The sequence below is a fragment of the Rana temporaria genome, chromosome 13, assembly GCF_905171775.1.
Source record: "Rana temporaria chromosome 13, aRanTem1.1, whole genome shotgun sequence".
In the NCBI taxonomy this organism is placed as follows: domain Eukaryota; kingdom Metazoa; phylum Chordata; class Amphibia; order Anura; family Ranidae; genus Rana; species Rana temporaria.
Genome location: NC_053501.1, coordinates 28,665,380 through 28,682,779, shown reverse-complemented (window position 1 = coordinate 28,682,779; position 17,400 = coordinate 28,665,380). Strand labels below are relative to the sequence as shown.

The 17,400-nt window shown below is 41.9% G+C and overlaps 1 protein-coding gene across 1 annotated transcript in view; it reads right to left on the bottom strand.

Moving 5' to 3' along the window:
- Window positions 1-6,435: 6,435 nt before the first annotated feature.
- The window catches only part of BAG5 (BAG cochaperone 5), an 18,323-nt gene continuing 7,358 nt past the window's right edge, over window positions 6,436-17,400 (bottom strand). The window contains exon 2 of the mRNA XM_040333715.1: window positions 6,436-8,038. Within this exon, the coding sequence (XP_040189649.1) occupies window positions 6,649-8,007 (1,359 nt within the window). The 5' untranslated portion in view covers window positions 8,008-8,038 and the 3' untranslated portion in view covers window positions 6,436-6,648. The remainder of the gene's footprint in view (window positions 8,039-17,400) is intronic.

Below are 17,400 nucleotides of genomic sequence, written 5' to 3'. Positions count from 1 at the left end.
GCTTACCTAAATGCAGATTTTTAGGCAGAAGGTTTATTTTACAAACTATGCAAACTCAGGACAGGTTTGCTTTAAAAAATGAATACATTCCAATGATATTAAAATCACGAGAGGAATCACCCACTAGCCTCTTGTACTGATCAGACACACAACAGGACAGATTATCTTGAGGTTTCCACCTTTCAGTTTCAATGCAGCCATTAATTACAATCATCTGAGGAATTCTTAGGAACGTAAACTAAATAGGAATCCTGCAAAGAAAATGTGACCTCCTAGTAATGGCCAACGAGAAGAAAGGGGAGGGGGCAGCTAGGTACTTAGACACAGCACCCTGAGACACACAAGTCAGTGGGTGACAACATATTTTTTAGGTGGGTTGACGTTTTTAGTAAACCTATGGTAAGGACATTCATATAGTTACATATCTTAACAGGTCGTAAAAAAAGAGCTTTAAAACAAGCTCTCACTGACCTCTGTAGCTACAGGCATTGTGGAAAAATGTATCCTCAAGGTTCACAAGAGAAGCTGTGAAGTCATTCAAGTTAGGTGAGCTGAGCTGCTAAAGGTAAAAGTGCTTTGGCTGTAGACTTTGAGGAAGCGATACTCCACAGTGCCTGCAGCTATAGACATCAGTGAGGACTTGTTTTAAAGCTCATTAACTTCTTCTTAAGAATGTGCAAATATGGAAATGTCCATAGCTTAACCACAGTTCCATTAAAAAAAAAAAAAAAAAAACACATAAAGGTGTTCAACAGGCAACACTACAAAGAACAATACGAACTGCAAAACAGCATAGTAATGATATGTTCAGGCCTTGTGGGCTAGTCAGCAGAATTACATGTAGGTTCCACACTTTTTAATAAGATATTATATTAAGTTCAGACAGACTTTAGAGATCCTGTCTCTCTACTGTAGTTCATACCAAGGGACAGAAGGGAGACAGAAGCAATAGAACAGAAAAATTGTCAAAGCCCTTTTCTAACACGTTCTCTAACCCCCTTGTGATTGAAATTACAGCTATCAAAGAAATGTCATGGAAATGGGCAGTATTCTCCCTCTCTTTTATACAGGTTTATGCCAGACGCAAGGACAGAAAAGATAATTTTGCATACAGTACACCTGCTCAGGGCCGGATTCCAGACAAGGCCAACAAGGCCAGGCCTCGGGGCGGCAGTGGGTGCAGGGGCAGCACTGTGGCTGAGAGGAGAGGACACTTTCACTTTAATTTCGGGAGCTCCCCCCTGTCATGTCACGGATGGTGAGAGGAGAGAAAACGTAGGGGGAAGAGGAGGTGAGCACCCCCCCGCTTCTCAATGCAATTTTCATCAGCAGCACACCCCCCCCCCGCTTCTCAGTGTCCTGCCAAAAAAAAAAGTCCCCCGGCGGATAATGTCCTCCCTGTACTGCGGGGGCGGCATTGAAGGACCCGGCCTTGGGGTGGCAAAAGGAAGTAAAGCCTGCACCTGCTGTTGACATTTTTATACTTCAAGTAACATACAAAGCAGTAGTAGACAGAGTTCATAATGGAAATGTAAAGCTTTTGATTAAAAAAATCTTTCAAGCTGGGGAAATCGACCTGTTGAAAAATTGCCAAGCCCCGATATGCCCAAGCAGTTGGCCAATGAAAAGCGTTAGAGCCTATACTTGACCTTGGTTGCCTCACAGACACCTCAGTAGAAGAGGTTGTGTAGTCCTAATGCCAACAGTGCAATGTTTCAAGTCATGTCACACTACTCCACCATCACAGATGCAAGTGGATGGATTGCAAAGAGCTGTGTGCATGCTGAAAATCTAAGTTGTAACTGGCAAAAGCCCAGTGTATGCTGAAGCCCCAAGTGGTGGCTAGCAAAAACAGGAAGAGTAGACAACATTTAAAAGGAGGTTGCAAAGGGTTTCTATTGATTTTCAAGTTTATTTGCTGGAATCCAATTATGTAAAAATATATATTTTATTTGTACAGACACATCCCCTGTCATGGTATGCTATGAGGAAGGCTTCAGCCGAAATGCGGTAGCACATGTGGATTATACTATTGCTGTAGTGCAGGGGTGTCAAACTGGCCGACCACCAGCTTTTGCAGATCTACATACACCCTGGTTACTTATTTAAAGCGGTCTGTGTGGATTTTATTTTAGAGATTAATGCAAGTGTCTGCTTTACTACTGGCGTTGCTGCATAAGGTGTACCAGGCTTATTTATTAAAGGGGTTGTAAAGGCAGAAGGTTTTTTATCTTAATGCATTCTAAAGCTAAAAGATTAGGAACCCAGGAATGATATCACCCAGACTTCTCTCTCGACAGAAGAAAGGCAAAGTAAAAAGGGGAGTAGGTGTTTGAGGGATGCCCATTTTAAAACACAGAAATAAAGCTCATAGGTTCCAATGGGTTTCTAAACATTGCAAATTGCTATTCTTTCTACTATAGGACCGCCTTAGCCTTTTTAAGCCAATTTATAAATAATTTCAATAAACTGGTGTGTGTTTCTTTATACACATTCTATGTACTAATACCGGGTTTCCCCGAAATTAAGCCCTACCCCGATAATAAGACCTACCTAGATTTTCGGGAAGGGTGCCATATAAGCCCTACCCTGAAAATAAGCCCTAGTTTAAAGTGGTTGTAAACTGCTAGAATCCCCACTACTGCGGTGTTGTATAGTGTGGAAGGTATGTGTTTTCTAAGGTCTGGCTTAATCAGGTTCCTTCTTATAGCGCCACTATATCATTCCCCTTTTCTTCTGGCTGTCAGTGGGGGATCTCAAACCCTCCCCCCATGCATTTGTCAGAGCAGAACATGGAAGCGCCGCTCTGCTCTCCCCTTCTCCTGGCTGTCAGTAGGGGGACCCGACCTCCCCCTCCCTCTGCATTGCTCGGAGCCGGTCATGAAAGCGCAGTTCAGCTGATCTGCACTGCTCTCCCCTTCTCTTCTGGCTATCAGTGGGAATCTCGGCCCCCCTTCCGCAGTGTTCGGTGCAAGGAAGACAGCTCAGGCAAGTCATGGAAGCGTTGAGCAACGCTATTGGTGAGACATACACCTTTTGCATTGTATATTGCTGTAGTGGCGAGGATTCTGGCAGTTTACAAGCACTTGCCATTATTCACACTTGGCACATTGCGTGGCAAGCCCTACGAAAATAAGCCCTACTGTGTTTTTGGTGGCCAAAAATGTATATAAGACCCGGGCTTATTTTTAGGGAAACACAGTAATCAAGTATTAGGACCAAGGAAATGTATTCAAATACTCCTTCAGTCATATCCATGCTTTAATGTAAAGCAGCCACTATGCTAAAAAGAATAATGTGTCATTTAATTAAAAAAAAAAGGCAGATGCAAAAAAATATTGATGCTGCATCTCAGAAAGTAGCCAATCAAAACATTGATCAGTATAGTGAATGCTAATCAAAACAGGCTTTGAGATTGCATTAGAGCAGGCGTCTCAAACTGGCGGCCCTCCAGCTGTTGCAAAACTACAAGTCCAATGAGGCATTGCAAGAATGACAGTTACCAGCATGACTCCCACAGGCAGATGCATGATGGGACTTGTAGTTTTACAACAGCTGGAGGACCACCAGTTTGAGACCCTTGCATTAGAGCTTATCTGCAGTATTTGAAAAAGGCATGCAGACACAAAAATGAAGCCTTCTTTTTTAGGCATTTTCCATGACACCACCACTTAAAGGTTGCCTTGGCAGTACAAAAAGTTAGAAAGGGCACATCCTACCATATATCCTATATAACAGTCTCAGATTAACATAGGAGGCAAATAGGCAGGTTTCCAAAAAAAAATGACCAATTCACTCTCCTTTAGGGGTTTGTATAGATGGGAAAATGTGGTCCAGTGTATTCAACTTATGTTTGAGACGCTTCTGAATTTCTTTACGGGAACATGCAACCTGCATTTGACGACCTTCTAAGCTGCATCACACTGCTTTTGTATTCTTGGTGACTTGGGAAGAGCAGTTCTGGAGCAAAGGAGTGTACACAGGCCCTTAGGCTGGGTTCATATATGAGCCGCATCAGTCGCACAGCAGTGGTCCAGTGCGTGCTGGTTCACAGTTTCAGGTCCGATTTCAGACGAATGTTGAGCTGAATTCAGACCAAAAAAAAGGCACACGTTTTTCCTGCCAAACGCACCAGACCTGCTGCGGAGATATGTAAAGCGGCTTCATAGAGAGCCAGTCATATTCTCCTGCTATGCAAATTGGATGCAGGGAAACCCGCATTCCCAATTCGCATAAGTGTGAACCCAGCCTTAATGAAGCACCGGGAATAATTTAGCATTGGAAACATGGGAGTTTAAAGTTCAGTTCAAGAAGGTTTTTTTTGTATGAATTTAGCTTCAATCACCATGCAATTTTTTTCCCCCAATAATCAGGCTTGCAGCTTTTCCTCTTGCCAAAAATGCAGTAGGTCTTCAGCTTTGCCAGCACCGTTTAACCTCTTACCAACCCTAACAGTTCCAAGTAGAAAACTCCAACTGGTTAAAGCATACATAATGTAAACTATGGTAATCGATCCCTTTCTTTTAAAAGTGACCTCACTATGGGTTATCTCTTGATGTGTTTGATTGCTCATTGTTATAAATCACTGTTCAGTGCACTTGAGGCCAACTTATGTGGATGAGTTAAAACAGAATGTCCTGCTTAATGCAACAAGTCAGGATTTTTCCAATGTATGTTAACCACTTAAGGGCCGCCTCTTGCAGATATACGTCGGCAGAATGGCACGGCTGGGCACAAGCACGTACCTGTACGTCCTCTTTAAGTGCCCATCCATGGGTCGCGGGCACGGGACCCGATCGCCGCTGGAGTCCCGCGATCGGTCCCCGGAGCTGAAGAGCGGGGAGAGCTGTGTGTAAACACAGCTTTCCCGTTCTTCACAGTGGCAGCTTCATTGATTGTGTGTTCCCTAATATAGGGAAACACGATCAATGACGTCACACGTCCAGCCCCGTCCCCCTACAGTTAGAAAAACATATGAGGTCACACAACCCCTACAGCGCCCCCTAGTGGTTAACTCCTAAACTGCACTGTAATTTTCACAGTAAACAACGCATTTTTATAACATTATATTTTGTAAACGCTATACATTTTGCACAAACCAATCGATAAACGCTTATTGCGATTTTTTTTTACCAAAAATAGGTAGAAGAATACGTATCGACCTAAACTGAGGAAAAAAAAAGTTTTTTTTATATCTTTTTGGGGGATATTTATTATAGCAAAAAGGAAAAAATATTGAATTTTTTTCATAATTGTTGCTATATTTTTGTTTATAGCGCAAAAAATAAAAACCGCAGAGGTGATCAAATACCACCAAAAAAAAACGCCAATTTTGTTTAGGAGCCACATCGCACGACCACGCAATTGTCAGTTAAAGCAACGCAGTGCCGAATCACAAAAACTGGCCAGGTCCTTTACCTGCATAAAGGTCCGGGTCTTAAGTGGTTAAAGCAAGCCTGTAACAGAGAAAGTCTTCCTCCAGAATGTCCTGAACCCAAGATTCTGAACAATCTCTACTTCCAAAGTTACACATTTTCTACCCCCCACACCCCGTCCTGGTTTATTTGGGCATGGTCCAACTTTAACCATCTGGCTGTAAAGTCTATATATGCCGACAGCGTTTCTGTTCTGGGGCTTCAGGGTTACTGTAGAAACTAAAACTTTGCAGGAACCTCTAGCTGCCTGCTTTTAGTGTCTATCGTTTCAATAACTTTATTCATGTGACAAGTGTTCTTTAAATAAATCCAGTACTAAGACAAAACCAAGGGGCTGCCATTGCTGACCTCTTCTTTGTTGGCTATGGTTTCAGTGCTTTGAGACAATAACCCAAGAATTAGGAAAGTAAAAAATTCCAATATGCAGACTTGCTCAATGTCATTCAAAGTAATTAAACCACTGCCATAAACTTAACAGCCAGAGTATTAGTATTTTCAGAAGGAGATGTAAACTCCATACCCCTTCACCACAGGCTTTCTCAAAATCCATTCTGTGGTTAATACGCACCTCTTACACTGCCTGTACTGCCAGTTTTGGCTACAGTAAAAAATAAACTGCTGGCTGACAAGTATACACAATCTGACACGTTTGGGAAGGTTTATTCCAATGTCTCCCTGTGGTTTCATCCCCAGCAACAGCATAGGAGCTGGCAGAAATTAACCATGGAGCGCTGCAGGTGACTGGAAAATTGACTCCCCAACGGTTGCTTCTCACTTTAGCAGATATTGGCGACACAGGCAGCTGGAAAGGTACGTAATTTTTTTTTTTTGGTGGGAAAAACTATATTTTTAGCATCTAATTTAGTAGCAGAGTCACTTTAAGTAAACAAGTATTAGCAACACAAATTTGTCAGTTGTTATAAATAAAAGGTTCTAAATAATAATTTCCGTTCCAACCTCTTGATGCGTCAATAGAAGTGATAAATAATATAAACCATAATGCAATACAATGTAACATTTATCGTATGGCATATGAATATTTCTGCCTTTTGACTTAGGAATGTGAACACAGAACATCTGAGGTGCAAATTTAAAAACATATTTTGTACGTCCTGTGTACAAATAAAAACTTAAAGCTTGATGAAACTTCATAGCGACCACAATCCACTCCCATACAATCATAAATCATGTGCGATATTAGTTAAAGAAAAATCTAATACTCCCATTCATCGGTTTTCATGTCTAGATAACTAAGGATATTATTGGCAAACTTTACAGCTTGTTTTCTGGCTTCTTTTGAGCGGTCGTCTCCTTGGGAATCAATGGCATCTAGAGCAAGGAGTTGTTTAGTGAGTTCTTCTTCCAGTCGCCTGTAATTTTTATCTGCTCGGCTGCCGTCAAAAGAGAGGACTTCTTTCTGAAGATCCGAAAGGTTCCCAAGAACTATCCAAACAGTGGTGTGAGATGGATGTTCTGGGTTGGCCTGATTACAGACACTCTGTCTCCTTTCTAGAGCTTCCTTGAGGTCGAGATAGCTAATAACAGTTTGGACTTCCACCACTGCTCTCCTTCTTGCTTCACGTATACAAGGATTTTTCTCAACGCTTACTTCATCCAGCTGGGCAATGAGAACCTGAAGCTCAGATCTAGTTCCCACATGAATGTCATACATATTGTGCCCCCTCTCTAAAACACAGGCTTTTATTTCTGTAGATCTTTTACGAATGGACTCAATTTTGACAATGGACTGGTTTTTGGCCAGGTCATAAGCACTAGTAAAACGAGCTTCCTCCTCAAGATCTAGATATTTCAATAAGTTGTTTATTTCCTCCACTACCTCTTTTCTATAGTTCCTTACTTCCACATGGCCAGAAACATCTAATGCATCTAGGTCTGCAATGAGTCCAGAGAGAACGCAAGATAGATGTCTGTAGGTTTCACATTCATTTACACCAGCAAGAAGTGCAATGAGGCTGCCTCGTGCCTTGTTTACCTCAAGAAGAACAGAGTTAATTTTAAATATGGATGGATGTGCATCTGTAGAGAGAGGAAGTGCCAAGACCTGTTGTTTTAAACAGTTCTCTAGTATCTCTTGAATTGCAAGAACTTTAGTAAGGGTGCGATATCTGGCTTTTCTTAGGGATGCTTTGCCTTCTGTTTTGACTTGTGTAAGTCTCATTAATATATTCTGAATACCTTCTTCAAATTCCTCTGTGATACATCTTCTACCTCCATACATAGGGGCTATTTGCTGGGCTACAAGACATTGTGCCTCTTTAAATATCGTCTCAATCGCCAATCGGCAGGGGTGGTTTGCATTCTGCTCCAATTCTTTGATAAGCCTCTCAACTTCTTCTATGGCTCTTTTACGGGCTTGTGAAATATTGGCCTTCCCTTCTGTATCAATAGACTCAATTTCAAAGAGCTGCTTGGTCAGGGCTTTTTCCAGTTTTTTATACTCGGGGTCACTCTGCAACCCACTGAAGGTAGCCACGCTTTGCTCAAGGTCTTTGACTTTCCGTTGGATCTCTTGAAGCGCTGTAATCGAAGCATGTTGGTTGCCCATATCCATTCTCAGAAAGACTTCCCTGTTATAGTCAAAACTGTAAAGTAAAACAAAAATGTTAGAAACATAAATTTGTTTTATATAAAAAAAAAAAAAGTTATCAGAACAAGCAAAAGCAGATTTATATTGTAGAACATAAAAATTCCCCTCCCCTTCCCTGATGTTCTATACCAGGGGTCTCCAAACTAAACAAAGGGTCGGTTCACTGGCGTTCAGAATTTAGGGGAGCTGAACTGTGGCCAGTGGAAGTAATCAAGGTTTCATTTTTATTATTGGGGAGCACTAATCCCCCCCCCCCTTCAATGGCGTCAGTGGAAGGAATAGTGCCTCATTCTAGGGGTCAGTGGAAGGCATAGTGTCCAACGGTTAGGGTCCTTTCAAACAGACATTCCATATGTCCGTTTTTCCTCGCAGACGTTAGCGGATGATCATCCGCAGACATCAGCCTCCGTTAAGTTCATTTTTTTGAGACGGAAGAAAACCCTATTTTTAAAAAATGAAACTGATGAAAAACGGATGTTAGTGGACAACATCTGCCTACATCCGCTAACATTAGGTTTTTCACCCAAAAAGCATGGGCACTATGTTTTTTTTAGTTCAGTCCAGTCTTTTTTTTTTTAAACTGATGAAAAACGCATGTCAGCGGACATGAAAACGAATGTAAAAATTTACATCGTATACGTTTTTCTTTTTTAGCAAAAACAAAGTGAAAAGAATTGAACACCCATGTAAAAGGACCCCAAGTTCACACTACAGCGACATAAAAGTCGGCACGACTTTGCGAGGCAACTTCAAGTCGCCTTCAGGACAGGCAACATTGCCAGTGGCCAATCAAACAATAATCAGCTCTGTGGGAGGGAGGGTGTTGCCCGAGAATTTTTTTTTCTCTTCCTGTATAGATGCTTCAGTCAAGACACTGATCCGACTTTGAAAGCAACTTCCATTGAAATCAATGGGTACAAGTCACCTTGAAGTAGTACAGGAACCTTTTCTAAAGTCGGAGCGACTTCAGTAGTGTGCATTAAGACGGCTCTCATTCACTTTATATTTCAATGTATTTTTTTATTAAAGAAAAACAAGTTCCAATGTAGACAGACACATTGGCTGAACTAAGAAACAGCAATACAAAGATATAGAAAACATGGCCATAACACACATCCCTCCAGTTATCACAACAGCACGGTCATTCACTTTAATGTAATTTCTCATGTCGGGCGACACAAGTCGGATCCCAAGTCGCGGTAGTGTGAACCGGCACTTAGGTGTTAGTGGGAGGAATAGTGCCTCATCATTGGTGTCAGTGAAGGAACAGTGCCCCATCAATGGTGCAAGTGGAGGAATATTGCCCTATCATTGGTATCTGTGCAGGAAGTATTGCCTTGTTGTGGAAGCAAGAGTGCCTCAAAAGCCAGATAAAAGGTAAGCAAAGGGATGCAGTTTGGAGACCACTGCTCTATACATTTAATGCCATGATGGGACCTATTACAGCCAAATACAGCATCTCACAAAAGTGAGTACACCCCTAACATTTTTGTAGTCAAGTAAAGACATTAAAGACATTAAATGCATCTTTCTACTAACAAGGGAAGGGAAATTAAAAGGCACAATAGAGCCAACTAAAAATAGCAGTTGCAGCTTTGCCAGCAACACAGTGATGAAGCAGAGAAAGCATATGCCGTTTTGAATCTGTTTGCAGGGATGTGCTTTTAATCCACAGGCTGTGAATACTGTACAGTGTCATGGAAAAAAGATTGGACTGGTATAAATAGGAGACAGTTGTTTCTAAGACAAGTTACGGCAAGAAGGTGTGCTGCTCTGCAGTGGCTGCATAACATCAAGTCAGCAAATACAATTCTGACTGGGCAAAGTGTGGACTCAGCATTTCTGCATCTAAAGTGGAACATCAGGCAAACAGATAAATACTCCGTTATTTTACATATTACACCTCTGTGCAAAACTTTTAGACCCCGCTGGTGCAGAGAAAGGTACACTTTAACCGCTTCCCGTCCACCATCGGGTTTGAGCGGTGATATCTGAATGATGCCTGCAGCAAGCGATTTCCTACAACATAAGAATGATCATAGCGACTTGATCAATATTACGGATGGCGAGAAGGGGCATCCTCCCGCCACTCTCCGGTGCTTCTACCGACTCACCCCTGCCATCGATGAGATGGTGCCCGGAGGCTCTATGATCGTTCGGAGGCCGGGCACAATGTTATGACGTCAAGCCCGGCCTCTGCATTCAAAAGAAATTGTGCCGCCTCGGCTGGAAAGCCAAGATCGTTTTTTCACAGGATTAGAGGTGAGATGTGGGGACTTATTGACCCCATATCCCACTGTAAAGAGGACCCGTCATGCTTATTCCTATTACAAGGGATGTTTACATTCCTTGTAACAGGAATAAAAGTGATAAAAAAAATTCAAATAAAAGTGACAAACTAGAAAAATAAAAGTCAAATTATCAAAAAAAAAAAAATTAATTTAAAAAGTGCCCCTGTCCCCGCACACAGAAGTGAACGCATACGTAAGTCACATCCTCGTATGTAAACGGTGTTGAAATCACACATGGGAGGTATCGCTGCAAACGTTAGAGTGAGAGAAATAATTCTAGCCCTAGATAGGGGTAGGCTACCTGGGGCCCTCCAGCTGTTGTGGAACTACATTTCCCATGAGGCATTGCAAAGCTGGCAGTTACAATTACTCCCAGAGGCATGATAGGACTTTTAGTTCTGCAACAGCTGGAGGGCCCCAGGTTGCCTACCCCTGCCCTAGACCTTCTCTGTAACTCAAAACATGTAACCAGTTAAAAATAAATAAAAATAAAGCTTAGCCTATGGAGATTTTTAAGTACCGAAGTTTGGCGCCATTCCATAAGCATGTGCAATTTTGAAGTGTAGCATGTTGGGTATCCATTTACTCGGTGTAACATCATCTTTTACATTCTGAAAAAAAAATTGGGCTAACTTTACTGTTTTTTTTTTCTTTTTTTAAAGCATGAAACGTTTGAAAAATTGCTGCACAAATACTGTGCAAGATAAAAAAAAAAAACTGCCATTTTATTCTCTAGGGTTTCTGGTAAAAATATTAATATATATATATATATATATATATATATATATATATATATATATATATATATATATATATATATATATATATATATATATATATATATATATATATATATAATATAAATGTTTGAGGGATCTATGTAATTTTCTAGCAAAAAAAAAAAAAAAATGATGATTTTCACATGTAGGGAGACAATTGTCAGAATTAACCTGGTAGGCAAGTGGTTAATGAATAAAAAAAAAAAAAGAGAAGATAATTGTTATCCCAATTTTTTTTGTGTAAATGTGAAAGATAACGTTACACCGAGTAAATAGATACCCAATATGACATGCTTTAAAATTGAGCACACACACTTGTGGAATTGTGACAAACTACGATAGTTAATCTCCATATGCGACACTTTAAATATTTTTATAGGTTACCAGTTTAGAGTTACAGAGAAGGTCATGTGCTCTAACGATCATAGTGATACCATGGTGTGGTTTGAACACTGTTTACATATGTGGGCACGGCTTACGTATGCATGTGAGCACAGAGGAATAGGGCACTTTTATTTCTATTATAAGGAATGTAATCATCCCTTGTAATAGAAATAAGGATGCCAGGTACCCCACTTTTTTTTTGGAGCGAGATCTGAGGTCAAAAAGACCACAGAAATCTTATTTACCTTTAAAAGCAAAAAAATAAAAAATATTAATAATTTATCATTGCCTGAGTACTGCAAACTATATCAGAGTTTGCTCTGGTCCTCCAAGCGCATAGAAAAGAGCGGTGGCCATTTTGGCCTCACTCGACTTCCTGCATCTGGTTGCTTCCAGGCTTTACCGATGGGTCAGGTAACCCTGATAACGACCAGGAATTCACCACGGAATCACATTTAGAAACACGGGAGGGTTGGCCCTCCCGCCGCTTCTAAAAGTGATCCTGTCGTGAATCCACACGCGGGTCCACCACTTTTATTAGACGCAGAACCGGCCATAGTAAAAAAATTATACTGGGGATATGGCAGCGAGCTGTTGCCATAACCCCGGTAATAAACGTCAAAAGTAATGACGTATTTTTACTATGGGCCGGTCGTTAAGTGGTTAAACAAAGTATTAAAAATGGCAGAAACAAGTATTTTATTAAAAATATACATGGTGACTGATACACAGTACTTTAACAAACTAAACATTCAGATAGGGTTTATATCTACTATAAACTAAAAAGGAGACAAAAGGAAAAATTCTGCCAATCAGAATTTGTATCAACAGAAGAAAGTCAGATTTATACCTTGCATAAATAAACCACTGTCCTTCAAGGTTGGAGATAACGCTGACTCACGGTATTGGGGGAGGTTGCTGTCCTTTCTCTGCTGCAATACATCCTAAAAAATGCTCACACAGGACAGCATGCAGCAAAATGCAGCACAGGATTGCAGTATTGAGGAATGATATATGAAGCAGCCTTAACCCAAATGGTGCCCAAGCAATTGGTCACATGAGGGACCCCAGTATTTTCTTCAGTAGAGATTGAAAGTCCAATTGATGCCTCTTGTCTTATTTCCCCCTCTGTGCAGCCCCACGCCACTGTATTTAACTCTTTCACTGCCAGGGCTGTTTTTGCATACATTTATAAAAAATAATTGTAAAAGATGGCCATACATGTATAGGAAGAAAGAAAACAAACAGATTCCACACTAAACAGGAAGGATGGATGAATCTACTGCTACAGCTATTGTGTTTAAACCGACCTGGCACCCGAAAAGCTTAGGCCTGCAGAAGGCCGCAAAGCCGCGGCCTCAATTACCGGCCAGCACTGCAGGGGAGGTGAGGGTGCACGGAGACACAGGATACCCCTTCCTGAGTCTCCGTACGCCCCCACCTCCCTCGCCACGCGATGGGCCGCGCCGGCCGGTAATTAAGGCTGGGGCTTTGCGGCCATCTGCAGGCCTAAGCTTCCTTCTGTATCTGGCGCCATCTTGTGGTGGCCGTTGGCATGACAAGTAAACCAGCAATTCTAATGGAGCTTCCCCAGTGTTTTCACTGTCATCTCCTTCCCTCTAATTAGAGCCCCCAAACATTATATATTTTATATTCTCAAATGGAATGGAAGAGCTCTCGCACTATCGGTGCTATAAACCTAGGGGGCACTGCTGCGGTCACCTGAAATCTGTCCTAGCCATAAAAGAGTGAATGAAATAAGTAATAGTGACTGCGCTGTGTGACTGGGGAAGGGTGGAAACAAAAGATAAATGAAGAAAAAAATCCCACCAGGGTGGTCGCTGAAAGCAATATCCGATCTGGGCGGTGAAGTTGAGTGTGATAACCCAAAAAGGTGCGATAACACTGATGAAGTCACGTGGCGTGACGACACACGTAGGGACAGGAAGTACTAGACCTCACACACTCTGACGGCAGGGACACGAGCTCGCTGCTCGATTTTGTTTGGAAACGTCTTGTTCATTGGAAATGTGAGTTTTATTTGTCTTTTTTACATTAAACATTTTATATGCGGAGCTGCACTATGTGCTTTCCTTCTCCCTTTATCCATCCATATCCCTTGAGCATTTTATGTGCCAGTATCCAGCGGATGTCAAGGTGGAAGTTAATGCGAGAGGATAATTAAACATCAAGATTACTGACTGGACCTTGCGAACTCGCTGTTCGTGGAGATAGGCCCACTGTTCACGGACTCCATGTGAGTGCATGTGCATGTGATCCATTACTTTCCAGATTATCCCCACAGTATTATGCCATTTTGCCTTTTTCTTTCAACATGACCACCTGATGCGGAGCCTACACCCAGCCACAAGCCCTGCTGGACTCTTGAATATATTTAAAGTGTTTCTTTCAGGCTGTCCGTGCTATGGCCTTGAGGTGAGCATTTCAGCCACTAGAGGTGTCTGCACCGAAGTTCGTCCTTTTCTAAACACTGGAGTGTGGTTCTTCACTACATCACCGTCTACAGTCCACCTAAGACTGTACCCTCCCTTGCATGTTAGACTTTCACTTTTTGTTTTGTTTTTTCTTTTGGATCCTGCACTTTATATTTTTTGGTACCAAAAGTTAGGTCTGGTGGTACAAATCTTGGACTTATATGCACATATAATGTATTTATAGCACTGTGTCATTATATTTGCGTTTGTATTTTGATAATTTTGCACTTTGTTATTTTGGGTTATCACACTCAGCTCCACCGCCCAGATCGCATATTGCTTTCAGCGACCACCCTGGTGGGATTTTTTTCTTTGTTTCCACCTTTCCCCAGTCACACAGCGCAGTCACTATTACTTATTTCATATTTTATATTCTAACATCCTAGAGAATAAAATGGCGGTCGTTGCAATACTTTGTCACACCATATTTTCGCAGCGGTCTTACAAGCGCACTTTTTTTTGGGAAAAAATACACAATTTTTAATAAAAAAATAAGACAACAGTAAAGTTAGCCCAATTTTATTTTTTTTATATTGTGAAAGATAATGTTACGCCGAGTAAATCGATACCCAACATGTCACGCTTCAAAATTGCATCCGCTCGTGGAATGGCGACAAACTTTTACCCTTTAAAATCTCCATAGGCGACGTTTAAAAAACTTCTACAGGTTGCAAGTTTTGAGTTACAGAGGAGGTCTAGGGCTAGAATTATTGCTGTCGCTCTATCAATACCTCACATGTGTGGTTTGAATACCGTTTAAATATGCGGGCACTACTTACGTATGCGTTCACTTCTGCGGGCGAGCTTGGCGGGACGGGCGCGTTTTCTGGCTCCTAACTTTTTTAGCTGGCTCCTAGATTCCAAGCAAATTTGTCAAACCCTGGTTTAAACAGTGCCTGCATCTGATTGGATGCAGGTGCTGTTCAACTGTGAATATTGGTATAGGCTCCTTGAACAAAAGCCAACTCAAAGAGCTGACAGAGCAGCAGCAGCACCATACACAAATGTAGCCTGAGCAAGCAGGAATCAGCCAAAATCCCAGCAGTTTATGGCTAGCTGTACATATTAGTGAAGGAGTATCTGAGCAGCTCAATTAGAGTGCATTGGGCAGTGTGGATGTCTTCTGCAGGAGGGGCCATGATCTCCCTCTGACGTCAGCCACAGAGATCACATGGCCACTTTTCTCTTCTGCAGAAGTCATCCATTGGAGCTATTTTACGCAATGTGCAGGATCAACCCCTAGAATCCACAGTGAGTATACCAAACATGCTTTACTGCATATACAGACTGATTTTACTGTTGTGGGTTTAGTAACAGTTTAAGGTTTTTTACCTTAATGCATTCTGCACATTACAGACAAAAAAAAAATAATGGTCAGCTCCCTACCTAAATACTTACCCGAGCCAGATCTCGATCCTGTGCTATGCCTGAGTGCTGTGTCGCTGCTTTCTTTTCTCACTGGACATGTAGGCAGCAGTGGGAGCGATTGGCTTCTGCTGCTGTCAATTAAATCTTGTGAGGAGGGAGCAGCGGGGCAGGGTCAAGCCGCACTGTGCGTCAGTAGATGCACACAGCATGGCTCAGGATCGAGCCCGCAGACACAGAAGAGGAGGACGATCAGTGCCAGTCGGGGACCCCAGAAGAGGAGCTTCGGGGCTGCTCTGTGCAATAAGCAGGCAAGTATAACATGTTTGTTATTTAAACAATGTAAACGTACCACGGCTCTGGAGTTTAAAACCCTTTCTTCATTATTGGGGTATTTATCCACACCGAATCTGAAACTCCCAAATGATGTTTACTGAAAGTTTTACCTACAGAATGCACTCTCTAATATGAAGTATAGTCTCCTGTCCCTAATAAGGATTAGTATGTACATCATCTCTGCAAAGCTTTAACATGTCAGCACTAGCAATGGAATGTACCACGTTAAATTTTATCATAAAAAACCCAACAACTGCTTTCTTACATACATTTTCAGCTCTCTCTAGAGATGTTATTCCTTACCTACCTGCCGAGGTGTATCCCCAATTGTGCTATCGGTACAGCTAAACAGGACCTGTCAGTGAAGCTTCTGCCACACTCTAGGTGATGCTTCCACCAAGAGCTATGTGCTGCAAGGCAAGCTTGCGCTCTACTAGGAATATAAATAGATCTTTCTTCTACCTGAAAGAGGCTGAGCTTGTTCTGTGAGGGTTGGGCAAGGTCTTAATCAGGGTGGAGCACAGCATTATTTTTGGAGCAGGATCTGTCAAGCTACTCAGGTAGGAACAATGACTTTTGGCTCACGTTACATTCCAATGAAATCAGACATTGATTGCTCACAGATAATTATTTGCTAAACTAATTATTTGGAAGCATCCCTGGTGGGAAAGAGATAACAGATGAATATACAAGTCTGCTGTTGCCTCTTCTCTAAATTTAGGTCTCACAAGCCCTAATGACCTTTACCTTATACATAAGGGCAGCTGTAGCAACAGATCACTAAATAAAAAAAAGAAAATAATTCCCTTCCCAGATTAAAGTATTTCTAAAGGCTGAAGGTTTTTACCTTCATGCATTCTACACATGAAGGTAAAATACCTTAAAATAAGACCCCCCCCCCCCCCCCCTCCAATTCTTACCTGAGCTTCCTCTGATCCAGCAATGTTCACGATAGCCTTGGCTGTCCCCGGACTCTCCCTCCCCATTGACTGAGACAGGAGCGGGAGCTCATTGACTCCCAATGCTGTCAATCACAACCAGTGAGCCAAGGAGGAGAGAGCAGGGGGTGGGGCAGAGTCAGGGCTCTATGTGTCTTATGAACGCATAGAGCGGCGGCTCAGGAGCAAGCACCCAGCCGTGCCTCCAGGGCAGGTGGCTTTCTCTGGGGGCCCTGCTTGATGGGGAGAAGCGCCTGCGGGGAACCCGAAAAGAAGAGGATTGGAGCAAAACTACTGCACAAAGCTTTAATACCCAGGTTCCAACAATTACGTTGAGTCATGTAGGCAACATTTGTGTTTACTATATAAGTGTTAAATGCAAACACAATATCATTTTAAATTTTAACTACTGCATACGTATGAAAAAGTCACCATAGTGCTAATCTGTGTCCTCACCAACCCAGCTTTATCTCAATTTAATACGCTAAAACAGTTGACGCAAAATGTCAAAAGGGGAATAAAACTATCCTACATTAAAATGTAAGCAATTACTTTGTATGTTTTATTTTTTATCAGCACAAGGAACAGTACTTACCTTCAACAAAAAGTGATTCTTGTGCTGGTGCCTGCTGTCTTAGCTGAAAGCTTTCCATTCCTACAGTGGTCATCAACCCTGTCCTCAGGACCCACTAACAGGCCAGGTTTTATGTATTTCCTCGGGGAGATGCAGACTAGAATACTGCAATCACTGAGCAGCAAATTATATCAC